Genomic DNA, 25,721 nt, shown 5'->3' with positions numbered 1-25,721 from the left:
GACAGACGACGACAGAGGGACACAGTAGGGGGAGTGGGAGAGGGCAAAGCAGGCTCCCCACTGAGTAGGGAGCCAGACACAGGGCCAGATCCCAGGACCCTGGAATCGGCAGATGCCTAACTTCTGAGTCGCCCAGGTGTCCCTCCTCTTTTTTTTTTTTTTTTTTTAAGTAGACTCCATGCCCAGCATGGGGCTTGAACTCAAGACTGTGAGATCAAGAGCCACATGCTCTACAGACTGAGCCAGGCAGGTGCCCCTAGCTTGATAATCATTTTTTATGCTTCTACTACTTTCCTTATTTTAGGGCAACTTCCCATACATATATCCAAATCCGAGTTGATTCCAAGATTCTGTTCAAGTTCTAGATCTTTCCAGGAGTCTTTCCTGACTACTCCAGCTCTTGTTCATCTTTCTTCTAGCACTTATCAACTTTTGGGTTCCAAGTAAATCAGCCTTTACTTGTATACTGTTGATGAGGGAGCACGAGGCTGGCTGAGGACAAAGCAAAGCTGGCGCCTTGTATCCCCCCCTCCATCCGCTCCCCCTCAGTCCTATGTGTAGCAACCCTCAGGCAGCCCTGACTGCGATGAACAATAAGCAAATAGTCAACTTGCAGAGCTCACAATCCTGCTAGACAAGAATTCTTTCTTGGTCATCGGCTCCGGACCTCAGCCCACAGAACCTCACCTAGGTTCTAGAATTTCATCACTGTCTTCTACCTTTCTTTTTCTTTTATCATTTAGTCAGTCAATGTGTGTTAGCCAGGGTTCTTCATTACAAAAAACAGAATCCAGTATCATCTTTTTACTAGTTTAAATAGAAAATAAATGTGTTAAAGGATACAGATGGCTCCTAGAATCTGGGCAGAAAATATGGCTTGGGAGCTATACAGTACTAATGCCAAAATTGTGTTGTTCTGCTGCTCCACTGGAGACCCCAGAAGCTTGGGGGTAGTAAGTCCATGATTGGGTACAAGTGCCTCTACCTACTTAGCAAAAGTGGACTTCTACTCTCACCACTGGTGCTGAACGTGGCCACTAGTACCTCTAGCCCTGCTGTCCTTTGAAGGTGGTAATTGTTATTGTGTGTGTGGCAGGGGTGGTCAGAATATATTGCAAGCAATACCTCTGTCTTCACTTTACCCTCTTCTGACCTGAAATCTCACTCATTTGTGGAAAACAGGGCAACCAGTGTTGGTAACGAACCATGAAGTAAGGAACCTAGAAGTAAGGAACCTTGCAGAGGTAAATGTTCAACTTTTACCTCAACAATAAACTCATAAAAAGATGGGAGTCCCCAAACATAGCATATTCAAAGTTTATCTTATATTAACTCTTTTGATTTATAACCTAAAACACAGAGCATTAAAGAGGTACCTTTTTTATTACTATTCAGTGTCCTCCACTAAAAAAGTACCCTGGGGGTCGGGGCACCTGGGTGGCTCAGTGGTTTAGGCCTCTGCCTTCGGCTCGGGTCATGATCTCAGGGTCATGGGATCGAGCCCCACATCGGGCTCTCTGCTCAGCGGAGAGCCTGCTTCCCCCTCTCTCTCTGCCTGCCTTTCTGCCTACTTGTGATCTCTATCAAATAAATAAATAAAAATCTTAAAAAAAAAAGTACCCTGGGGGTCAAATAATCCATACCTTTTGTATTACAGAAGAGCAAACAGGCTCAGAGCAATAAAATGATTTGATCATGTCAGACTTTTAAGTTCTTAGTAGAGCTGATAATGTGGCTTAAAAATGTATTCTAGATGGGGCGCCTGGGTGGCTCAGTCAGTGAGTTAAAGGCTCTGCTTTTGGCTCAGGTTATGATCTCAGGGTCCTGGGATCGAGCCCCGCATCAGGCTTTCTGCTGGGCGGGGGACCTGCTTCCCCCACCCTCTCTGCCTACTTGTGATCTCTCAAATAAAATCTCAAATAAAATCTTAAAAAAAAAAATGTATTCTAGGAAAGATTCCAAAATGCATAGCACAATGCACAGTGATGTAAGTCTTCTTATACTGAGAATTGTTTGTGTGCATTATTGTGAAAGTACTAGCTATTCATGTTCTTAATATTCTTGGAACTATCCCAAAATTGTACGTATTAGTCTTATCATTTCTATTTTGTTATTTGAGGCAATGTGCTATGTCCCCCAAAATCTTTTTACCCCTTTTACCCCTTCCACAGTAACACAAACCCTAAATTTTTTCTGGGCCATGACCACTAACAATAAAGATTATGTTCTCAGTCTCCTTTGCAGCTGTGTGTGGCCATGTGATTACGTTCCGCATAATGAGATGTAAACGGAATTGTATGCAACTTCTGGGAAATGTTCTTAAAATGTACTGTTTTGTTCCTCTTTCCTACTGAGTGGAATGCAGCTGGAGTGCTAGAAGCCATCTTGGACAATAAGGTGAACTTGAGAATGAGATGCTTATGTGGTAAAGGAAGAAGACAGGAGTCTGGATTCCTAACACCATGAAATCCCTTTCCAACTCATTACCTCCAGATTTCTTTTCTTTTCCTTTTTTTTTTTTTTAAGATTTTATTTATTTATTTGTTAGAGAGAGAGACAGCACAAGCAGGGGAAGAGGCAGGCAGAGGGAGAAGCAGGCTTCACACTGAGCAGGAAGCCCGCTGTTGGGACTCAATTCCAGGACCCTGGGATCATGACCAGAGCCAAAGGTAGATGCTTAACCGACTGAGTCACCCAGCCATCCCCCTCCAGATTTCTTATACATGAGAAACAAATAAGCTTTCTATTTTGCTTATTGCTATTTCAGTTTATTATAGTTTCTGTGTGTTGGGTTTTTTTTTTCTGTTATTTCTGGCTGAATCAGATCTGATTTTATTATTCCTGGCCTTGGCCACCTTAATTGCTAATGCTGATGTAGCCCTGGTTAGGTGATACAATCTCAACTTGGGCATGTCATGTACAAGCCAGGGACAAATAGATGCCATAGTCTTGAGATGTAGTCCCCAGATACACAGCAGACCACTACCACCAGCCAGCCCAGCACTCACCTAAGTGTTAAATCCAAATAACACCAACCAGTCAATAAGAATCCGAGGTTTCCCTTTTTTAATGTGAGATGGAAATAGTTCATAGTCTTTTGGTTGTAAAAGATGTACTCCATTCCTCTTTTTTCAAAACTCATCTCTGGACTGGGTGGGTTCTCTGCTTGCAAGAGAAACTTTTACACTCCATACTCAACCTTTGCTCTTTAACAGTCTGATTTTTTTCCTTTAATACTACTCACTTTTAAAAACATTAAACTCCTGGGGTGCCTGGCTGGCTCAGTCAGTAGAGTATGTGACTCTTGATCTCAGGGTTTTTAGTTCGAGCCCAACGTTGGGTGCAGAGATTAAAATAAAATCTTTAAAACAAACAAAAGACCATTAAGCTATTTTTAAAATGTGCTAATGATATGGTCCGTGGGAAATATATCTTTATACCTCTGGCAAAATTGCTACAGAAAATATACTTCTAGTATTCCTCACATATGAACAAAAGAGACAATTAGTCTTTGACAATAATATGTGAAGTCAATGGTAGTTATATTCACATGGGCCCACAAATGACTTGCTAAAGTATTTACATTTTCTCAAAGGGTCAAATATTCTAAAAATTATATGGATAATAAAGGGTAACACTAAGTACTATAATTTCATCCTCCTCATAATCCTATTTAGTAGGTTCTGTTAGTAATACTGAGAAAACGGAAGCAGAGTCCAAGGTCACTAAGTAGTAAATAATGGAACTGAGGTTCAAACCCGCAGAGCTTCTGCTCTGGGCTTTTTGATGTGGGGGTGGGTGAGGAGATAGATATAAATTTTCAATTTCTTTAAGTGCTTTTACATTTACTTTATTTGTGTGAAATATAGACTGTTATCTGGATAATTAGAAGAATGCCTTTTGCTTCAGTTATTCAGACTTTTGAAGTTGACAGTCCCTTTTCAAATTAATGTTAATTTTCTTTCTTTTTTTAAAAGATTTTATTTTTAAATAATCTTTACACCCAACATGGGGCTCAAACTTACAACCCTGGAGATTAAGAGTCATATTCTCTACTGACTGGGCCAGCCAGGCGCCCCAGTGTTCACTTTTTTAATTGGTTAATATTAACACATATTATCTTGCATGTATAGATATAAGTAAATGCATTTTATACATATTTTATGTAAATAAATGTATAGAAATAAAATCATAAAATTAAGGAAAATGTGGTATATGTACACATTTGCATACATAATTTTAGACAATATAGCTTGCAATTTATTTTATCTTATCCTTCTCACATATATGATTTATTCTTTTAGAATTTTACTAAAATACTCCAAGATATAGAAAAGTAGAATAATGTTGCAAAACACTACTCATCGTGGTTTGTCAAATCTTGATGCTGTATTTGCTGCAGATAACTGTTTTTGTTTTTTGAATAGCTAATGTATTTATATGTTAAAAAAAGGTACAGGGCACCTGGGTGGCTCAGTGGGTTAAGCCTCTGCCTTCGGCTTGGGTCATGATCTTGGGGTCCTGGGATCCAGTCCCGTGTTGGGGTCTCTGCTCATTGGAGAGCCTGCTTCCCCCTCTCTCTCTGCCTGCCTCTCTGACTACTTGTGATTCCTGTGTGTGTCAAGTGAATAAATAAAATCTTAAAAAAAAAAAAAAAAAAAGAGGTACAGGGGCTCCTGGCTGGTTCAGTAGGTAGAGTGATTCTTGATCTCAGGGTCATGAGTTCAGACCCCATTTTGGGCTAAAGCTTAATTTAAAAAAAAAAGGTACAGAGTTAAGTCCCCAACCCACCTCACGCCATATGCCCAGTTCCCATCCCCACAGGTATTAGTTATATATTATTTTCCTCACTTGTGTGTATGTGCGGGAATATAAGTAAATACGAATGTATTTGGACTCACTTTTTAAAAGTAAACTCTACCAAGTGGGGTTTGAACTTAACTACCCTGAGATGAAGAGTCGCATGCCCTATGAATTGAGCCAGTCAGGGCCCCCTTAACTCACTTAAAAAAAATAATAACAATAAAAATAAAAATTAAACGCAATTTTTTACATTTTTTGTAAAATTTTTTACATTTTGTGTCATAACTCCTTTTTTTCCATTTTAAGTTAACATATAATGGGTTATTTAACTCTTTACCACCTCTTTTCTCAGCTCATTATTCAATAAACAATAAAACTCAGTGTTCAAGGAATTATGAACTCTGAAGAATCGGTAGTTTCTTACCAAATTCTTTCGGCTCTATTCTCTCTGCTCCATCCACAAGCCAGTTTTCTAGAAAACAAACCTCTCCCCAAACTCTCAACTGCCTAGAGAGTTACAAATAATGAGCTTCAAGTAAGTAAAGTCCACCTCCTCTAAAGAATTCCGGAAGGCGGAAGCTGCGGGCGCGGCGCGGTGGGAAGGCGGGACCCCGGAAAGGCGGGGACGAACGCGGGCGGGCGGCACCTGGGGGGCGCGGGTAGGCGGGTCCCGCGCAGATTTGGCGCCAAACTCGGAGGCCTCTTCTCGCGGCGCGTTCTCCAGAGTCTCGCGATCAACGCGGTTTGGGGGCCGCGTCTAGCCCCGCGCTGTGGCCGCCGCAGCGAGCATGAGGTGAGAGCGGGCACGCGGACCAGTAGAGGGCCTGCGGGGAGCGGTGGTGGAGCGAGGGGGGGCGGGAGAGCAGGGGTGCTGGGGCGTCGCGGGGTGGGAGTGTGGAGGTTGGAGAAGACTGCGACAGACCGGGACAGAGGGGGACTGGAGAGGCCGCGACCTGTGGGGAAGAGGGCGGGCACTTCTCCCTGTGGTTTCTCCTTCGGGTCCGCCTCTCGCCGAACTCAGTCCTGTAGCGGGAGGGAATGTGCGTCGTCAGTCCACCTCTACGTCTCGGGCTACCTTATGTCCGGACGCCTCTAAACATAGAAGGCGTCCTGTAAATGTAGGATGAATGGATGAATGAAGTTGAAGGGAGACTAGGGCAGCGGGGATGGGAAGGGTGGAGAAGGGAGATGGAGTGGCAGAGTGGTTTTAGGGTGGCTGGCAAAGGAGGACATGGAGTCATCCCCTTTCTTTTTTTTAAATTTTTTTTTTTTTTAATTTATTTGACAGGCAGAGATTACAAGTAGGCAGAGAGGCAGGCAGAGAGAGAGAGGAAGAAGCAGGCTCTCTGCCGAGCAGAGAGCCCGATGTGGGGCTCGATCCCAGGACCCTGGGATCATGACCTGAGCCGAAGGCAGAGGCTTTAACCCACTGAGCCACCCAGGCGCCCCGAGTCATCCCCTTTCGACACGGGCTACTGTTTTGATAATTTGGATGAAGTTGGACATTGGACCCCTTAAGGGTCTGGGGACGAATTGGAGTTTGGATATTAAATTTCGTTGTTACCTTGACTCCTTTGAGAGTTTGAGGACCAGAGCGGGGAAGCTAAGAGAATTTCATCAGTGTCTAAAAACAGTATGCAACCACCGTCAAGAAGTGAAAGATCAGAGAGCAGCCTTATTCACAACCAGTTTACTGACAACCCCCATGCTTGGCCAATTCCTTACGCTGCATCTTGCTACACTTAATATAGTTTGTGCCCTGCCATCAAACTCATGGCTCCCTGTTCTCAAAAGTGTGGACCCCATTTCTTTCCAAAGAAACTTGACTAGGATCAAACTTAACCTGACTATACTGTAGCTAGGAAGCTACTTTAGATTATATCTCATTGCCTTTCCAATTTTGAAAATCTATGGTTATTGAGCCTTAGTTGAAGATAAAAGGTGGGTCATCATCAGGAGTTGATACGTGTTTTTTTTTTTTTTTTTTTTTTGTATCTGTGGTCATGGAAATTTAGAATTGGAGAGATTTTAGGGATCATTTAGCTCTAGTAGTTTTACAGTTTGAGGGAAGCTTTGGAATCTTTATTCCTTCACTCAACAGATATTTGTGGAGCACCTGCTGTATACCAGCTTTGGGGATATAGTGGTGGAGCACAAAGAGACTCACCTGGTCTTTGCCTTTTTAGAGCTGCAGTCTAGTATGGAAGACAAACATTAGTCAAATAATCACAGAAATGGAAAATAATATTGAAACTGGGTAAGTGCCATGAAATTGGTACTTGGTACTTTGAATGCTTATTATAGGAGATTTAATTCAGGGAAATTGGGGTAGACTTATCTGAGGAGGTGAGAGTTGAGATCTGAAAGAGACAGGGAGTCTGCGAAGAGCCCTCAAGATAAGAAACAACCTTAGCAATGGACTTTTCCCCCATTTTTTCCCATTCCCATGGCCTGAGGGATATGGCTCTTTCAAGATAAAAAAAAGAGCATGAAAAGTTGTTTGAAGTGAGGCTGGAGAAGTAGGAAGGTGCCAGACCAAGCAGAGCTTTGGCATTTTCTCATTAGCCCAAGAGCAGTAGGAACCCATTGAAATATTTAAGCTAAGTGGTAATGTGATTGGCTTTACATTTCCAGAGCCTTAGTCTAGTATAGTATGGAGAATGGTTTGAAAAAGGCAAAAGTGGTTATGAATAATGGAGTAACGAAAGGAAGGAATGTTAGGAAGTGGTTGTGGAGATAGGGAGAAATGGAAAGACTTAACTGATGCTTAGGAAGTAAAATGGACAGGATAAGTAGGATGGATGGGGAAGGAGGTATCAGGGGTGATTTATAGTTCTCTTACTTGCATGGATGGATAGATGTCACTCACTGAATTGGGAAATTTAGAAGTTTGGTTTTGTACATGAGATGATATAGTTGCCTTTGAGAAATTGAAGAGCTGTAAAAGGAGATATAGGGATCTGGAGCTCAGATTTGATGCCTAGAGTAGAGATAAAAAACGAGAGATAAATATTCATCTATCAATGATTATTAAAACCATGCACGTAAAGAAGTGAAGAGGGCCTATGATGGAGTCTTGAATACCTACTGACCAGTTAGGGGAAGATGAATCTGCACAGAAGATTCTAGGAGCAGTGTTCAGAAAGGGAGGAAACCAAATAAGTGCTGTGTTTCAGAAACCAACAAAAATACCTCTCCAGAAAAAGGAGAAAGGAACTGATCAAAAGTGTTAGATGTTGTCAAGTTTGATGGTACTGAAAAGGGTTCTTTCATTTTATCAGCCTTAGGATTATTTCCCTTCTCTCACAGGAAACCTTAACTAAAAGATGAATTTGTAAACTGACTTTTTAAAAAGCTGCTCTGTTTAAAGTGGGGGTGAGGTACCTGAACCCTGTCTCTCTCACACCCATTTGAACCATAGTTTGAAGCCCTCTGAGGGGAGACTCAACAGTTGAGGGAAAATGATTTGCTGAAAATCATGCAGTTACTGGGTGATAGGGTCTATGTTAGAACTCACTTCTGATTTCTAAACCAGTAGTTTTTTCCCTATAACCAATCTCCACTTCTTTTCATGATGTGTTTAACTGACGGAAACACATGCATTTTGCTATAGGTAGAACTTAACTGTGTAATAGGGAGACTACTTGGATGAATAAACATGTTTATTTTTTCTTTCCTGTAGAGGAAAAGATGCTGGAGCCACAGGAAAATGGCTTGATTGACCTACCAGATTATGAGCATGTAGAAGATGAAACTTTTCCTCCTTTTCCACCTCCAGCCTCTCCACAGAGAGAAGATGGTGAAGGAACTGAACCTGATGAAGGTCTTTATAGAGTTCCAAGAAAGTGCCTGTGTTCAGTTATCCATCTATTAGCATAGAAATGATACATTTTATAAATGAGGCCTAAATTATTTAAGTAATATTAAATCTTGGTGTATTTCACCAGAGTCAGGGAGAGGAGTACCTGTTCCTGTACCTCCAAAGAGAACAGTTAAACGGAATATACCCAAGCTGGATGCTCAGAGGTACATTTACTATTTCCTTAAACATTTCTTTCTTTCTTTTTTTTTTTTCTTTCACATTATGTTTTTTACCCCTTATATAAAAAACGTTCAGTTTGTACAATTTGGACTTTAGTTATTTGTCCTTTTTTCCTTTTAAAGATTTATTTATTTATTTGAGAGAGTGATGGGGGTGCAGAGGGAGCGAGAGAGAGAGACTCAAGCAGACTCCCCACTGAGTGTGGATCCCATTGTGGGGCTTGATCTTAGGACCCTGAGATCATCACCTGAGCTGAAATCAAGAGTTGGATGTTAAGCTGACTGAAGCAGCCAGGCACTTTTGTTTTTCAGTTCAGTGGATAATAATGGTTTTGCTTTGGCCTTGGTGGTTCTAGAAAACTTGAAATTTAGAACATATTTCTCTTCACAGATTAATTTCAGAGAGAGGGCTTCCAGCATTAAGGCATGTGTTTGATAAGGTGAAATTCAAAGGTAAAGGTCATGAGGTAAGAATTGTCTGATTTTTATTCTTTGTTCTTTCAAATATCGGTAGAACTGTGGGCCCATTATCATGTTCTGAGGAATCTTAGAATGTTTCAAAGATACTATCTTTTATCATATCTCTTGAGAAGCTAAGATGTAGTGGAGAGGGCCCTGCTTTAAGAGTCAGAAAACAAGTCTTATAGTCTCATTTTTGCCACTCTATGGCTTTGGAAAATCACATCTAAGTCTGTAAGTTTTGAGTTTGTACTTTATAATTCCTAGGAATGAAATTGACTTAGTCACCTGAAAGAGCAATTTTAGGCTTCAGGAGAGCAAGGACTTGACTTGTATCAGTTACATGTCCCCCAAATATGACACATATCTTGTCATGTGTCTAATTCATAATAGGCATCATTTAAGTTGAAAAATGAAGACATTTAAGAACTGTTGATCACTGTCTAAGTGTATATTTTTAAAGTCTCTTATCTTTCTCCCTTTTTTTAAAGATAAGTCTCTTATCTCTCTTTTTTTAAAAATTGGGAGCCCCCAGTATGGGGCTTGAACTCATGACCTTGAGATTGAGACCTGGGCTGAGTTTAAGAGTCATAGCGTAACTGACTGCGCTACACAGGCACCCCTAAAAGTCTCTTATCTTTGAATAATGTAGAGTGTAGATATAATTTTTTGCAGATATCTTTATAGAGCTTTGCAGTTCATAAAGTATTTTCAAATATATTCTTTAATTCTCAAACCTGTGGGGTAGGTTTGTTGGTCCCATTATCTAGTTAAGGAAATGAGATTTTAGAATTCTTTTAAAGATTTTATTTATTTATTTGACAGAGAGCAAGCATAAGCAGGGGCAGCGGCAGAGGAAGACTCCCCACTGATAAGGGAGCCTGATGGGGGGCTCCATCTCAGGACCATGACCTGAGCTGAAGGCAGACGCTTAAGTGACTAAGCCACCTAGATGCCGGGAATTTTAGAGGTTTAAGTGTCCAAAGTCAACAGTTAAGACTTCCCCTTTCGTAGTCCGGCTACAGTACTGTTAATGTAACAGTGAGCACCATCTTAGTGTGGCATGCAGGATAATGGGAAGGAGGGAAGAGACTGGAAGCAGAGGGCAATTCAGATACTGTCGCACTACCAGGGTGAAGATGACAAGGTCAAGATAGCCTGATAGGGTAGTAGTAGAGACATAAACAACGTACAGTACTTACAGGCAGTTGGATATAAGGAGGTAAAAAGAAGTAAAAAAAATAATCCCAGGAGGAGTGCCCAACTGGCTTAGTTGGTAGAACGTGTAACTCCTGATCTTGGGGTCATGAATACAAGCCCCACGTTGTATGTAGAGCTTACTTAAAAAAAATAATAATAATAAAATAAAAACAAAAAATCCAAGATTTTAAAGCTGGGAGGCTAAAAAATTGTAGTACCTTTGCTCAGCTTCAGTGGATGGGAAGAGAGAATAGAAGTCTGTCCTATTTTGCCAGAAAACTAAATGTAAATCAGGATATTTTAAAAGCATACCCATCTCTGGCGCCTGGGTGGCTCAGTGGGTTAAGCCGCTGCCTTCGGCTCAGGTCATGATCTCAGGGTCCTGGGCTCTCTGCTCAGTGGGGAGCCTGCTTCCTCCTCCCTCTCTCTCTCTGCCTGCCTCTCCATCTACTTGTGATTTCTCTCTGTCAAATAAATAAATAAAATCTTTAAAAAAAAAAAAGCATACCCATCTCAAAAAAAAAGAGGGACACCTAGCTGGCTCAGTTAGTGGAGCATGAGACTCAATCTTGGGGTTGTGAGTTAAAGCCCCATGTTGGGTATAAAGCTTACCTAAAAAGAAAAAGACAAAACAAGACAAAACACAAAACAATCCGAGTTAATTCATTGCCCTTGTTGAAATTTTCAGGCTGTAAGGATGAATTGGTGCTTTGACTTTAATGAAGTCCTCACCATTTTCATAATAAGTACTTTATTAAAATAAATGAGTTTATATGAAGGATACAAATTTTGTGTTTCTTCACTGGGTGAGGGTGAGCTCCAGGAGTTTATGCTGTTTAGTCTTCTGTGCTTTGCCCTTGGAAGTTCTTCCTGTTTTGTCACAGAGTTGAATCCTCACTGCTTTTTTCTCCATGTATGACTTAGGACATAAATTTAGGTGTATTTAGGTGTTTCTCTTTTGACCCTTAGGTCTAACATGATATTGTGAGGTGACTGACCAGCTACCCCCCAACAATTAGAAAATAATCTTAGGTGATTGAATTAAATACGAATAAATAAACTTACCTTTATTATCAGAATGAGAAGGAAAGCACATCCTCTTTGTATTACTTTAATGTATGTGCTGCAAACACAATGCTGTTGGTATTACATGTTTAGTTACTGGTCGGGTTGACCATTGCCTTCTTAGACAAGATCAGATAACAGGAAAGTAGCCAGTATTTGAGTGTATACTTTGTGTCAGGCACTTTACTTGTATTACTTACTTCTCATAACCCTACAAAGTGTGTAAAATATTCTCTTAACGCGAAAAAGAAGGCACAGCAGTAGAGTGATTTGCTTAAAGTCACAGAGCTATTAGGTAGCAGGATTGAGATTTGATTCTATACAGTGTGATCCAGAGCCTGTGTTTTTGACAGTTCTATTTTTTTTTTATTATTACTATTTATTTGAGAAAGAGAACACATAAGCAGGGGGAGAAGCAGAGGCAGAGAAGAAGACTCTCTGCTGAGCAGAGAGCCCAATGTGGGACTCCATCCCAGGATCCTGAGGTCATGACCTGAGTCAGCTGAGCCACCTGCACCCCTTGACTATTCTGTTTTAAAATACTGTTTTTTTTTTTTTTTTTTTTTTTAAGATTTTATTTATTTGATAGACAGAGATCACAAGTAGGCAGAGAGGCAGTCAGAGAGAGAAGGAAGCAGGCTCCCTGCCGAGCAGAGAACCTGATGTGGGGCTTGATCCCAGGACCCTGGGATCATGACCGGAGCCGAAGGCAGAGGCCCTAACCTACTGAGCCACCCAGGCACCCCTGTTTTAAAATATTGTTAAGGGACACCTGGGTGGCTTAGTTGGTTAAGAGTGTCTCACTCTTGCTTTCCACTCAGGTCATGATCTCTCAGGCCCTGTGCTCATTGGGGAGTCTGCTTGGAGATTTCTACCCCCTGCCCTTCTCCCCACTCGTGTGCAAGCGTCCTCTCTCACATACACTGTCTCAAAAATAAGTAAATAAATCTTTAAAATCCTATTAAGAGAAGAATAAAATATTTTACATTAAAACCAGGAATTTGCAATTTTGTTATTCCTTAGTCCAGTTTATTAAACTTTGTTTTTCATTTTTGCTTTTAAAAATTTAAATGTTAAATTAAAATTTCATATATAAAGAGGAATTGTGCCCTGAGAACATTTTTTTTAAATCTTTTTTTTTTTTTTAACATTTTAACTGTTGTTGCTAGTCTTTGTACTTACCCTTGGGATATCCGAATATATTTTTGTAGTTTTTTTTTAATTTTTATTTTTTATTTTTTAAAGATTTTATTTATTTATTTGACAGAGATCACAAGTAGGCAGAGAGGCAGGCAGAGAAAGTGGGGGAAGCAGGCTCCCTGCTGAGCAGAGAGCCTGATGTGGGGCTCGATCCCTGGACCTTGGGATCATGACCTGAGCCAAAAGCAGAGGCTTTAACCCACTGAGACACCCAGTCGCCCCTATTTTTGTAGTTTTGAATTCTCAATGCTTTGTTCTCTATGTATGATTTAGGGACCTGTCATTTTGGTTAATTATTCCTAGAAGATATCTTGACATATTTTATTAAAGCTTATTTTCACATATTCCTTTACAGTTCTGAGTAGGTACATGATATCCATCTGCCTTCAGCTCAAGTTATGATCCCTGAGTCCTGGGATTGAGCCCTGCATCAGGCTACCTGATCAGCAGGGAGCCTGCTTATCCCTCTTCCTCTGTCGCTCCCCCTGCTTGTGCTCTCTTGTGGGCTCTTTTTCTCTCTCACATAAATAAATAAATTCTTTTTTGAAAAGATATATGATTATCTTTTAACTTTTATCATGTTTTTTACTGTTTTTTTTTTTTTTTTAATCTATATCCAGTGCACTTTTAGACTGCATGAATAGTTAAACTCCATGAATAGTTCCTCTTCTTAAAGTTTCTTCAGAAGTTTCTTAACCTTATAAATATAAAATGACACCAGTGACTTTGGCATTACTATTCAATTCTGAAATCTGCTGACAAGGTTAGTTCTGAGAATGAGTCTTCTATTTAGCATTTTTATTTTTATGTGCCAGGCTGAAGACTTGAAAACGCTAATCAGACACATGGAGCATTGGGCACATAGGCTATTCCCTAAGCTGCAATTTGAGGATTTTATTGACAGAGTTGAATACCTGGGAAGTAAAAAGGAAGTTCAGGTAGGTGTTGAGATTATTATGATTATCATTTATAATGCTAAATAGTGCCAAGGATGGATTTTAGTTGAGGCTAAGTCACTGTTTGGTGTTTTTATTTTGAAATCTATCATGGTAGGAAAAAAATAGTAGTTATTTGAAGAACAACTTTTTTGAAACTAAGAATTGAATAAATTCTCATTTTATCCTAAGTGTTCTGATGAAAATGTAAAAATATCTCTTTATTTTCAGACCTGTTTAAAGCGAATTCGACTTGACCTGCCTATTTTACATGAAGATTTTATTAGCAATAATGGTAAGAATACAGGTTTATTTATAACAATTTTGCTGTTAGAAATAGATCTAGTTGGGGCAGGGGTAGATTAAGCACTGGATTCTTCATCTATATTGAGTAATTGAGTAGACATAATTATAGTAAATAGGAATGAGTTAAAATGCCTTGGTACATCTAGAATATTGTTTGACACTTGTTTCTTAAAGATATGCCTACAGTGCCATTAAGAGATGTAGAAATATATTTAGTCATAGAACTTGAGCCTTTGAGAACTGATACCCATTTATCCTTTGTAGTGCTTGGTTAATGAAAGTAAATGACACTAGTTCATATTCATAACACACCATTAAAAGTGGCTATGGGGAATTAGCATAATTTGATGGTGAAATAGTTTACATTTCTCTTAAGAGTATAGATCCTGTACATAGATGGTCCCCAACTTAACAGTGGTTTGCTTTATGATTCTTTGACTTTATAATGGTGCAGAAGTGATACACACTCACTAGAAACCATACGTAGAATTTCAGATTTTGATTTTTCCCCCCCAGGCTAGCACATGTGCTGTGATACTCTTGTGATGCGGGGCAGGAGCAGCCACACATGAGGGCAAACCACCGATAAACTGACAACCATTTTGTACCCATACAACCACTGTGTTTTCCACTTTCAGTACAGTATTCCATAAATTACATGAGATATTCAACACTGTATTATAAAACAGTTTTTGTGTTGCATGATTTTGCCTAACTAGGGTAATGTTAGTGTTCTGAGTACGTTTAAGGTAGGTGAGGTATATTAAATCCATTTTGACTTACTATCAACCTATGAGGGCTTATCAGGACATAACCCCATTTTTAGTTGAGGAATATCTCTGTAGGTCTTCCGTAAGACCTGTGTGACTGTTCCTGGTACTGGTTGCATTTGTTAGTTGTACAGTGCGACCATAGGTAGTCACACACATTAAAACATGGTTCCTGCCGACAGGGTCTGTATAGTTATCAGATTCTCTGTGCGATGGCTCCATACATGTTTATTTTTATTTTTATTTTTTTAAAGATTTTATTTATTTATGAGAGAGAGCGAGAGCGAGCACAGGCAGACAGAGTGGAAGGCAGAGTCAGAGGGAGAAGCAGGCTCCCCGCGGAGCAAGGAGCCCGATGTGGGACTCGATCCCAGGACGCTGGGATCATGACCTGAGCCGAAGGCAGCTGCTTAACCAACTGAGCCACCCAGGCGTCCCTATTTTTGTTTTTTAAATTTGTAATAGATGTGGTAGAAAATACAGGCTCCCTGCAGAATCCCCCAAGTTATTTATAAGTTGCTATTAAAAATGAAAAATTGTTATCATATGATCTCTGATACGAGGAATTTGAGAGGCAAAGTGGGGGGTTTGGGGGGTAGGGAAGGAAAAAATGAAACATGGTTGGGAGGGAGACAAATTGTAAGAGACTCTTAATCTCACAAAACATACTGAGGGTTGCTGGGGGTAGGGGGTTTATGGAGAGGGTGATTGGGGTTATGGACATTGGGGAGGATGTGTGCTGTGGTGAGTGCTTTGAAGTGTGTAAGCCTGATGATTCAGAGACCTGTACCCCTAGGGCAAATAATATATGTTAATAAAAAAAATTTTTTTTAAAGAATCTCTTTTAAAAAGATTTTTAACATTAAATAGCTTTTATGAAAATACATTTGAAAAATGAGAAATCAATACTAAAAATGATTGATTCATTTTTAGTTTTGAAATTGATTTTTATTCTTTACCGGTGTCTTGGAAGAAGTGTTAGAATTCAAAAAATACACTAATCAACTGAAATCCAATTAAAAAAATAAAAAATTGTGATTCATATAATCCAAGATTTAATATTTTGGTAAGATATGGTATGTATCTGTGGGATAGGATTTGGTATATGGAAGGAATTAGTAACTAAATTCCACAGCACATACCGCTGGGTCAGGTAGTTTATTTGTTAGGAGTTTTTGAGGGGCATAGTGTGTGCTAGTGTTTCAGGGATAAAGATGAATAAGGGGCGCCTGGGTGGCTCAGTGGGTTAAGCCTCTGCCTTCAGCTCAGGTCATGATCTCAGGGTCCTGGGATCAAGCCCTGCACTGGGCCCTCTGCTCAGCAGGGAGCCTGCACCCCCCACCCCTGCCTGCCTCTCTGCCTACCTGTGATCTCTCTCTCTGTCAAATAAATAAATAAAATCTTTAAAAAAAAAAAAAAAAGATGAATAAGATCAGACCCTTGGTTCATGGGCTAGCAGACTAGTGGGTGAGTGAGATATAACATCACCTCCATTCTGATAGGTGCTGAAATTAGAAACAGGGCACAGGGTTAGGTGCAAAGGTGAGCATAGTTGCTTTTACCCAGGGGAAGGGAAAGCCATCCTCACAGAGAACAAATCACAAGTACTTTGAATGATAAACAGGAGAGTTCAGACAAAAGTGATTTTGGAGAGAGGGACTCATTTGTGCAGAGGCAATAAATTAATGGGACTATTGATGGGATTATGGGCTTGCTGAAATACTGGGTACTTAGAAGAGGCCTCTGTCACACAGCCTTGTTTGTTGTTGAATCTGTCTTCTCTGTATCCTAAGAGAATGGTCTCCAGATCTTTTGGATAAGATACTACAACAGTAAAAGTGTTTTGAGCATTTTATTTATTTTTATAATACATGGACTACTGACATGATAAATAACACATTTTTAAATTTATTTTTTATTTTTTATTTTTTTAAAGATTCTATTTATTTGACAGAGAAAGATCACAAGTAGGCAGAGAAGCAGGCAGAGAGAGAGAGGAGGAAGCAGGCTCCCCGCTGAGCAGAGAGCCCGATGCGGGACTCAATCCCAGGACCCTGAGATCATGACCTGAGCCGAAGGCAGCGGCTTAACCCACTGAGCCACCCAGGCGCCCAATAACACATTTTTTTTTAAAAGATTTTATTTATTTGAGAGAGTGAGCATGAGTGAGCATGAGCCGGGGGAGGGGCAGAGGAAGAGGGAGAAGCAGATTCCCTGCTGAGTGTGGAGCCTAATGTGCCGCTTGATCCCAGGACCCTGAGATCATGACCTGAGCCATTAACCCATTGAGCCACCCATGCTCCAATAATGCACATTTTAATTCTCACTAGAACATTATTACCATGATGTTTTAAAGTGAGAACAATATGACTTAATGCTCTTTGGAATATTTTCTTTCCTCCAAAATTTTGGGCTGATAGCCTGATTGATGATTTGAAGGTGTGGTAGATACAGTCTCCCCTCAACAAATCTTAGTTTTATCTTACTAAGATTCATCCAGATAGAAGTGGAGTATCATTAATGGCACTTAACATTTTCCCATCCCATTCACTAATGCAAGGATTCTTGTTGAAGTTCACAAGCAAGTTATCATCTACCTTTTTTCAATCAGTTTTCTTAAAAGTCAATCAGGGGCTAAATTTTAATATTTTTGGCATATATATAGTCCTGTAACTCCTCTGCTTAGAGCCCTATAGTGGCTCCTTATTTCACCCAGAGCAAAAGCCAAAATCCTCACAATGTCTTCTTGGCCCTACAGTATCTACTCCTTACCCTATCTTCCTTGCCTCTCTGACTGTATCTTTTACAGTTCCCCACTCATACTGCTTTAGTGACTACTTGCCTCCTAGCTATTCTTCAAACCTTCCAGGCACATTTTTGTCTTAAGGCTTTTGCCTTCTTACTCTGCCTTGAACACATCCTTCGTCCTCCTTCCCACCCCCAAGTCTACATGGCTCTCTTACCCCTTTCAAACTGTGCTCAAAAGTCAACTCAGTGAAATCTCCCTGACTACACTATTAAAATCGTACTCCCGGGGCACCTGGGTGGCTCAGTGGGTTAAAATTGTACTCCCACTCCCAGTCCTGATTCCCTATCCTTTTTTACCCCATAGTACTTATTTCCTTTCAGTTATTGTGTATTTGCTTATCTGTTGGTTTATGTGTGCTAAAATGATGGCATCCTCTAGCACACTGAATATTTGTCTTTGGCTTCTTTGCCATAGTTGCATGCCTGCTAATGTTGCAGTGAGGGAATTTCAAAAATTTTTAACCCCATTTTTATCAGTCAGAGCTTCATCAGTGGTTATGTTCACACTGGTTTTCCATAAAACATTGTATTAAGGAGGCCATTTACTATTGAAGAGATCTTTCCTTCCATGGCTCACAAAACAGTAGTTCTTTATGTATATCATTCTTATTCATTTGGAATCCTGTACACCTTGTAAGGTGAAGCACAGTAGAAACCCCAGTATTGCATAACTGGTTCTTTTTTTTTTTTTTTTTTTTTTTTTTAAAGATTTTATTTATTTATTTGACAGAGAGAGATCACAAGTAGACAGAGAGGCAGGCAGAGAGAGAGAGAGGAGGAAGCAGGCTCCCTGCTGAGCAGAGAGCCCGATGCGGGACTCGATCCCAGGACCCTGAGATCATGACCTGAGCCGAAGGCAGCGGCTTAACCCACTGAGCCACCCAGGCGCCCTGCATAACTGGTTCTAATACTTGTTTAATTTCTCTAGCAATGTTTTCTCCCTGTATACCATCAATATTTCCTGACAAAGGAATGCATCTTGGTTTCTTGCTACATTTTTTTTTCTACATCAGGAAGGACAAGCATATTGCTTTTTCATTCACTGTTAAGGAAGAAACTTCAAAAGGATTTGGTTGTAAAATCAAGTATCATAGGATTTTTTTTTAAAGATTTTTTATTTATTCGACAGAGAGAGATCACAAGTAGGCAGAGAGGCAGTCAGAGAGAGAAAAGAGGAAGCAGGTTCCCTGCCAAGGAGAGAGCCCAGTTTGGGGCTCGAACCCAGGACCCTGGGATCATGACCTGAGCCAAAGGCAGAGGCTTTAACCCTCTGAGCCACCCAGGTGCCCCAGTATCATAGGATTTTTAAACCTCACCAGAATAATTATGTAGGTTTGTCTTCAGTTTTAAATTTTTTGCTAGTTGTGATGGTTTTTACATTAACTAATACTAATACCTTAAGGCACAGTATACACGTAGGACAAGGTTAGTGTGTGTAAATTCGTATTTCAAATAGTGGTGTTGATATGTTTGGGGGTTTGTTTGTTTTTGTCCACTCATCAGATCAGATGACGTTATCTTATTTTTTTCCTTTAACCCTGTAATGTGAATGATGTAGGGAGAAGGTGAAGTGCTTGTGTGAAGTTCTTGCTTGTGTCTCTATTTTCTGTCTACCTTCTCTTTATGTATTGTTATTTTGCAAAACCCTTTTTAAGCTACCACTTGTGCATTTTGTTGGGATTGTTTTGGTGTTACAACTAGGCAGTTTGCTTAAATGGGTGATCAGAATTAGCTGTATTTCACAGTATGCTGAAATTTAAAAAACGAGTGAGGGCCCAGCTGTCCTGCCCTTCTGTGGCATGGAGCTGTCTGCTTTTAAGGTAGCATCCAGGCCACACTATACCTGTCATATGGATAAATGACAGTTTGTCACTGCCTGTCTTTAAGTTAGTTCAGCAGTTTTTCTGAATCCTTACATAAAAATGAAAGATCCAATATTTACTTTCTATACCATTGTGGTTCATTTTAGGGGCATCCTACTTGGAGATAACTGGCATATAGGGCTTTAAGAATTTATTAGGCCTTATGTAGAAAGCACAGTTTTGTTTTGTTTTTTAATTAATGTGGAAATCTGTCTATAGATCTTTAAATTTTTCTTTCACTTTTTGGGAAAGATTTTATTTTCTTTTTTTTTTTTTTTTTTTTTTTAAAGATTTTATTTACTTATCAGAGAGAGAGGGAGAGCGAGCGAGCACAGGCAGACAGAATGGCAGGCAGAGGCAGAGGGAGAAGCAGGCTCCCCACCGAGCAAGGAACCCGATGTGGGACTCGATCCCAGGACGCTGGGATCATGACCCGAGCCGAAGGCAGCTGCTCAACCAACTGAGCCACCCAGGCGTCCCGGGAAAGATTTTATTTTCAAGTAATTTCTACACTGTGGGTCTCAAACTCAACCCCAAGATCAAGAGTCACATGCTCCACCTGAGCCAGGCACCCCTCCTTTTTCACTTTGTGTCTTAGTTTTACCCTATTAAAAAATAGCTTATATAAAATTTTACTGTGCTATATAGACACTATAGCAAGCTATTAAAATGTTTTTGTTTAATGTAAAGCAAGAATATGGTTTGGATTCTAAGTTCATTAGCCCAAGCAAAAAAAAAAAATTTTTTTTCAGAAAATATTTTCTAATCATAACTAAGAACTTGTGCTTTCTACTCATGCTTTTAAAAAAATTTTTATTGTTAACGAAAACTTTTTTTTTAAGATTTTACTTATTTATTTGACGGAGAGGGATCAAAAGTAGGCGGGTGGGGAGGGAAGCAGGCTCCCTGCCAAGCAGAGAGCACGATGCAGGGCTTGATCCCACGACCCTGAGATCATGACCTGAGCCGAAGGCAGAGGCTCAACGCACTGAGCCACCCAGGTGCCCCTGTTCATGCATATTTTAAAACTAGTATTTCCATTTTACTTGTCTCTTTAGAATGATTCATAAGTATTCCCTTTTACTTGCTTGAATAGGCACATACAGGTGACCCCGTGAAAAACATGGGTTTGAATTGAGCAGGTCTACTTACAGATTTCTTATGGTTCAGTACTGTAAATGTATTTTCTCTTCCTTATGCTTTATTTTTTTTAAGATTTTATTTATTTATTTGACAGAGAGAGATCACAAGTAGGCAGAGAGGCAGGCAGAGAGAGAGAGGAGGAAGCAGACTCCCTGCTGAGCAGAGAGCCCGATTCGGGACTCGATCCCAGGACCCTGAGATCATGACCTGAGCTGAAGGCAGCGGCTTAACCCACTGAGCCACCCAGGCACCCTCTTCCTTATGCTTTAATAACATTTTCTTTTCTCTAGCTTACTTGAAAAGTGCAGTATATATGTACATATAATATAGATAATACGTGTCAATTGACTATGTTACTCGTATTGTGGTCAACAGTCGGCTATTAGTAGTTACGCTTTGGAGACACAGAAGTTCTCTGGATTTTTGACTGTGCTGGGGGTCGGCATCCCTAACTTCTCTGTTGTTCAAGGATCATCAGTATTTAGAACATTCTCCCAGAACAATTTGAAGAAACAGTTTGTTCAGTTCTGGCACCTCGTTACTTTAAACTGGCTTTTAACTAATAGCTGCATTAAGCTTTTTTTCTAACCACAGATGTAGTAACTTTCATTTCTACTGCAGATGAAGGAGAAGATCATGGCCACGACGTAACGGCTACCCAATTAGATCCCTTCTCGACAAACTCACTGGGAAGTGAGAATTTTGCTTCTGAGTCAAGTAGAAGCCTAACAGAAGAACAACAACAGAGAATTGAGAGAAATAAACAACTGGCCTTGGAAAGAAGGCAGGCAAAGCTATTGAGTAATAGTCAGTCCCTTGGAAATGGTAAATTTTATGCTGGGTTTTATGTGCTACCATTAATATATCAAGGGCATGTTAGAAATTTTAACTTTTCTACTATCTGCAAGATAAAATGCCTCTAGGAATAGGAAAATCTGATGTATTAAATTTATATACATTTGAGAAAGCACACGCATGTGTGTATCTATGTGTGTGTGTATGTGAGCTATCTGGAATCTTCAAAGAATAAATGAGTCTAAGATGGTTTTCTGGATAGCTGGGGACTGCTTTAAAAATTATTTTAATCCCTTCATCTTGATTCTGAATCTTTCTTCTTCCCTGACTCCTTAAAGTGTGTGACACATATTTTATCTTTATTTTTTTTTAAGATTTTATTTTTTTAAAACATTTTATTTATTTATTTGGCAGAGATCACGGGTAGGCAGAGAGAGGAGGAATCAGGCTCCCTGCTGAGGAGAAAGCCCGATGCGGGGATGGATCCCAGGACCTGAGCTGAAGGCAGAGGCTTGAACCCACTGAGCCATCCAGGCGCCCCCATTTTTTTTTTTTTTTAAGATTTTATTTATTTATTTGACAGACAGAGATCACAAGTAGGCAGAGAGGCAGGCAGGCAGAGAGAGAGAGGAGGAAGCAGGCTCCCTGTCACACAGAGAGCCCGATGCGGGGCTCGAACCCAGGACCCTGAGATTATGACCGGAGCCGAAGGCAGAGGCTTTAACCCACTGAGCCACCCAGGTGCCCCCCCTTTTGTTTTAAAGATTTAAAATTTTTTTTTTTTTTTTTAAGATTTTATTTATTTAACAGACAGATTACAAGTAGGCAGAGAGGCAGTCAGGGAGAGAGGAGGAAGCAGGCTCCCTGCAGAGCAGAGAGCCCGATCCCAGGACCCTGGGATCAAGACCTGAGCCGAAGGCAGAGGCTTTAACCCACTGAGCCACCCAGGCGCCCCAAGATTTTAAAAATTTATTTGAGAGAGAGAACACAAGGAGGGGAGGGGCATGAGGAGAAGTAGGCTCCCTGCTGCAACTCAGGGCTGCATCCCGGGACCCTAGGATCATGACCTGAGCCAAAGGCAGACACTTAACCAACTGAGCCACCCAGGGACCCCATATTTTATCTTTAGGATCGTAATTTTGAACATTAATTATTATGGTACTTTTCTAAACGTATAAAATGCCTTCTGCACCTTTTGAGGATTTTAGAGCCATTTGCTGTGACTTACATAGGTCCTTAATTTTTATTGTATTGTGTCACTTAGCTGTCAGTTTGCTTATCTGATGCATTCTCTTCTCTTTTTAAAACTTAAAATTAGGGGCACCTGGGTGGCTCAGTAGGTTAAGTCGCTGCCTTCGGCTCAGGTCATGATCCCAGGGTCCTGGGATCGAGCCCCGCATCCGGCTCTCTGCTCAGCAGGGAGCCTGCTTCCTCCTCTCTCTCTGCCTGCCTCTCTGCCTGTTTGTGATCTCTCTCTGTCAAATAAATAAATAAAATCTTTAAAAAAAAAATAAAACTTAAAATTTGCTGTTTTTAAAACAGACTGTGAGTTTGGAAACTAGACAAGATTATTAAAACTACATTTAAAAATAATCCAGATTGGTTTTGAGTGAAGCAAACTGCATGTCTTTTTCCATTTCCAATGTAGTTTTCCTTTTGAAATGGAAAAATAAGAATTATGGTTAAATAGTGAAGATACCATGTTATAAAATAAGTTTCACCCAAGATGATATGAAATTCACAAGTGAAAAAATTAATGTGACTACATTGTTATTCTTTCCAATTAAAATGAATTTAATCTTCAGCTTTACAAATGGGTATTTTATTACTACCAGGTGAAAAATGACATGAAGATCCAACTATCATTGATGGCAGTTCCTTTGCTGTCATTATCAAAGTATACCTGGCAATAAGCATTTTAAGGCCCATCTTCTATTTATAATGTATTACTTTAAAATTTGCCCAAATAGAAATAAGGATCCTAAATTTTCTTTGCTAGAGATCACTTTGATGTATAGCTGTTAAGAGCACTTGATTTTTAAAAATTTTCGTCTAATAGCTGCGATTTTTGAAAGAGAACAGTTGCATTTGGGTACAATTCAAGAGTTTGAGTTTGGTACCTTTCAAGACTTGCATTTTTGAATGAACTTTATACATCTATACAGGTGACTATTGGAAGAAAGTGATCATAGATTTCATTTCCACTGAGAAAAGTTTGTGGAGAGATTTGTATTTATCAGGTAAGATTGGATCAGGTGCTTATAATGAGTAATAATGATGATTTCTCTTTTAGACTTGTTAATAAACACACAGACCACTGAAGAGGTTAATACAGATGAGGATCAAGAGGAGTCATTGGTTGGATTTAACAAAGACATTCTAGATAATCCACATGATGCTGCTGCTGCTGCCAATACTGTAAATGAAGAGGACGAATTAAAAACAGAGACAACACAGCTGGACCATTCCTTTTAAAATGTATAGTCATTAACTTTATGCTTTCTCCAGAAATGTTACTGAGATTGGATAGGCTTCAACTAAGAGAAAATCTATGAACTTCTTACCCTCTAAGTTTTAGATTAGTATGTATTTTGTCTACTTGGAGTGAAAATTCTTATGTAGTAAGACTTTCACAGATTTCTGTTTAAAATATTGTATTATTTGTATTTATACTTGTTTCTTTAGTTGAGCCTATTTATTTAATGTTTTTTATATAGATGTGACTTTATAAAAGCGATTAGTAGTTAAGAAGCACCTCTGCTGCTAGAGTGCCATTGAATGTCGTTTTCACTAAATTGGGGATTTTGAGATGTAAATATATAATAAATATTAATGTCCATTAACAAAAAGAAATCTTAGGGGCACCTGAGTGGCTCAGTGGGTTAAAGCCTCTGCCTTCGGCTCAGGTCATGATCCTAGGGTCCTGGGATCAAGCCCCGCATCGAGCTCTCAGTGGGGAACCTGCTTCCTTCTCTCTCTCTGCCTGCCTCTCTGTCTACTTGTGATCTCTGAGTGTCAAATAAATAAATAAAGATCTTAAAAAAAAAAAAAAAAGAAAAAAAAAGGAATCTTATAGACTGTCTCTAGAGACTTTATGAAAGTTTCTTATTGCTATTTAGTTGTGCAATTTACACTTTTGGTAAAATGTTTAAGGTTTCTGTATGTGTTTACATGTGTTTGGAGAAACTTAAAAGGGTCACCTGAAAGGCAGCTGTATTGCCTGGCCTGCGTCTGTCCATTCTAGGGGAGTTCAGATGCTCTTTGGTACCTTACCGACAAGTGGGAGAAACTTGCAAAGCATCATGGGGAACACAGAACACCTAGGAGGATCCACACAAGACTGGGAAGGACATGTTCAATAATGATACAGAAATGGAAATCCTAGGAAATATGAAAGACTTGGGAATGGCAAATACGAGGTTAGGAGTATTACGGCCAGATGGTGAGAAGATCTCATTGGAGTTTTTCCTGCCTGAGTTTATCAGCCTGGTGGAGGAGTGAATTACAGATGAAGTGACACATTGGCAACCAAGTTTAAGGGTCTAGTTCATGGCAGATTCCGATGGGCAACAAGGAAAGGCAAAGCTAGTTTTTACAAACTAGGAGATGGGAAGGTTGCTTTTTTCCTTCTTTTAAGATTTTATTTTTTAAAGTAATCGCTACACACAGTGGGGCTCAAACTTAAAACCCTGAGATCCAGAGTCGCATTTTTCACCAACTGAGCCAGCCAGGTGCCACGTGAAGGCTGCTTTTTGTGTGTGAGACTGGCACAGTGATGCTGCTAAAGTGGCTTTCTCTCTGAAGTGGGGACACGCAGGCATCTTAATGCTATCAGGTTTGCTGACTTCTGCTGGTGATGGAGGGTGACAAGGATGGTTGGGCTGAAAACCAGAAGCTGAGCACAAGAACATATGGGCTGGGGTGAGGGGGCCTCTGGCTGGCTGGGGACTGGCCTGGTGGAGGACTAAAGTTTTTTTTTTCCCAGCAGTGGGATACACTGGCAAAATAACAAGTCTTCCATAAGGGCCAGGCCAATGCAGCTCCATCCAAGGAGTACTCAGAAAAATGAGAGGGTGGAAAGGGGAAGTTTGAGGAAACAGACATTACTTACCTCTGCACTCCACCCCATTCCCTGTGCTTTATCCACAACTGGTATGGGGACAGCAGGGGACGTTTGAGTCACATGAAATAGGAGTTTTAAAGTGAGTAGGTGGACAGAACTAAGTCTTAACCTGAAGACAACCTGAAAAGTTAATCTGAAAGCTGTCAGAGGGGCCTAGGATCCAAATGGTCCAGAGTAGCTGTTACTAGAAAAATTAAGTTATTTTGGAAGA

At 40.1% G+C, this 25,721-nt stretch overlaps 1 protein-coding gene and 1 non-coding gene across 3 annotated transcripts; both read left to right on the top strand.

The window, feature by feature from the left end:
* Window positions 1-5,475: 5,475 nt before the first annotated feature.
* TIPIN (TIMELESS interacting protein) lies at window positions 5,476-25,665 on the top strand. Of its 2 annotated transcripts, XM_059372326.1 has the most exons (9): window positions 5,476-5,596; window positions 6,905-7,060; window positions 8,486-8,626; window positions 8,751-8,829; window positions 9,236-9,311; window positions 13,584-13,706; window positions 13,935-13,998; window positions 21,214-21,417; window positions 23,681-25,665. In XM_059372326.1, the coding sequence occupies exons 3-9, from the start codon at window positions 8,494-8,496 to the stop codon at window positions 23,860-23,862; spliced, it is 861 nt and encodes a 286-aa protein (XP_059228309.1). In that variant the 5' UTR covers window positions 5,476-5,596; window positions 6,905-7,060; window positions 8,486-8,493; the 3' UTR covers window positions 23,863-25,665. The 2 variants fall into 2 exon arrangements, with proteins under 2 accessions (XP_059228309.1, XP_059228308.1); XM_059372325.1 differs by lacking the exon at window positions 6,905-7,060 and having other exon boundaries at window positions 5,490-5,596.
* On the top strand, window positions 14,873-15,006 carry LOC132000546 (small Cajal body-specific RNA 14). The gene has a single exon (XR_009399395.1). It is a non-coding gene; the product is annotated as a small Cajal body-specific RNA 14 (non-coding RNA).
* Window positions 25,666-25,721: the final 56 nt, after the last annotated feature.

This window comes from Mustela nigripes, chromosome 13, assembly GCF_022355385.1.
Source record: "Mustela nigripes isolate SB6536 chromosome 13, MUSNIG.SB6536, whole genome shotgun sequence".
Lineage (NCBI taxonomy): Eukaryota > Metazoa > Chordata > Mammalia > Carnivora > Mustelidae > Mustela > Mustela nigripes.
This window is presented reverse-complemented; position numbering and strand designations above follow the sequence as displayed.